Source organism: Pimephales promelas, chromosome 6, assembly GCF_988280905.1.
Source record: "Pimephales promelas chromosome 6, fPimPro1.hap1.1, whole genome shotgun sequence".
In the NCBI taxonomy this organism is placed as follows: Eukaryota; Metazoa; Chordata; class Actinopteri; order Cypriniformes; family Leuciscidae; genus Pimephales; species Pimephales promelas.
The window spans coordinates 5,530,001-5,531,609 of NC_142774.1; the positions used below are offsets into that span (position 1 = coordinate 5,530,001).

General features: G+C 38.3%; 1 protein-coding gene across 1 annotated transcript in view; it reads left to right on the top strand.

The window, feature by feature from the left end:
• Positions 1-749, top strand: part of spred2a (sprouty related EVH1 domain containing 2a) — a 13,203-nt gene extending 12,454 nt beyond the window's left edge. Inside the window, exon 6 of the mRNA XM_039686600.2 lies at positions 1-749. This exon is cut by the window's left edge and continues 661 nt beyond it. Coding sequence (XP_039542534.2) covers positions 1-29 — 29 coding nt within the window. The 3' untranslated portion in view covers positions 30-749.
• Positions 750-1,609: the final 860 nt, after the last annotated feature.

A 1,609-nucleotide genomic window follows, 5' to 3' on the forward strand; every position in this document is an offset into this window, starting at 1 on the left:
GCGGCGGCAAGCACAAAGCCGCGGGTTGAAACATGCTAGCACACCAGCAGCTGGGGGAAACTACAGCGAGAAATGCTAATGAAAAGTGGAAGAGTGAACTTGTGGCTGCATTTAAGTTTTTCCCCTCCCATTTTTACGTTTTGTTTTCTCAATTTAATTGTACTGGACAGCTGTGTCCTGGTTTGTATTTTTCTTTGTTTTTAAAAGAGTAACCCTCAGCTTCCATTTAAAAGACTACACGATAAATATTCATTTATATATGAAAAGTATATATAAATATATGTAGATATAAATATATAAATCCAGGTACTTTATATTTTTTATGCTCATCTGCTTCGAAGGTTTGAATTATCTGCCTTCCGTCTCGTCTGTGTTTTAACATGATTTGATTTGACTGTCAGCCTTTCGTTCTAGTGTCTTCAGTCAGAGGCTTCTCTTCTACTGTGATCCACTCCGTCTAGATAAGGCAAACCCAGAGGAATCCAAAATACCTGACCTGTAGGACGGTATATCTTGTGTACGTGTGCGTGTGTGTGTGAGGTCAGAATGGATGTGGGAAATGACATTTTGCCAAATTGCCAATATTAATTTGCAGTGCGCAAACTGATGTGTGTGGGTGAATCTCATGAAAACATGTACAGGTCATATTTTACCCCAAAATCCAAAGAAAACATGCTTTATTTGGACCTTTTAGCATTACTTTCATGAAAATTAAGCATGTTTCCCAACTAAAGTGTCATTACCGTAATGCACACACAAAAAATCATTCTCATTACGGTAATATTTTTGTATTTTTTTTAATGATTTTTTTTTTTTAATGACAAGACAAGAGACATACTTAACTTTTTTTTTTTTCCAGTAATGAGTGTAATGTTGTTGCGCTACTGTAATGAAATAGCATGCTTGATTGTCATGAAAATAATGTCGCAATTGAAATACCTAAAAATGGGTTTTATTTTCAAAAAGTTAATTTTTTGGTTGCTTTTGGGGTGAGATATGAGTTGGGACGTCCCGTGTTCTCATGAAGGTTTCGTGAGGTGTATGTGCCTGTTATCGATGTTTTAAAAACCAGCCTCAAAATCTATGTACCCCCTCCTACAGGACGAAAAACAAGATGTCTTTTTTCTCTGCCTTTGTCTTAAGCACAACACAAACTAGTTAAAACTAACAAACAAGGAAAAACAAACCATCTAAAACACTGTGCAAAGTTGTCGTGAAGTTCTCGAAAATATAGTTCCAGTTGCTGGCCTATCAGCAGAATCCTTCAAAAACAACATCCAGCCAATCAGTGGACTGTGACAGCGTTGTCATGACGACTGTGATCCTGACGTTTCATGTCCTATTTGTCTCTCTATCTCTCGTCTGTCATCTATATCCCCCCCTCTTCCTGTGAAAAGCTTTTGCAGTAGTACTATCTGATGCGTGACATAAGAGGAGCAGTTTTATTTTTTTATCGGTGTCCAGGAGAGCGAGTTCTCCGTCTGTCTGATGCTCCTGAACACTCTGAGATTAAAAGAAAGTGCCTGAATCAGCCAGTGCCGTCTCAACCCTTCTGTCCATCTCCACATCATTCATGTTACGTCGCGGTATTTCTTCCTTGCTTCGATTA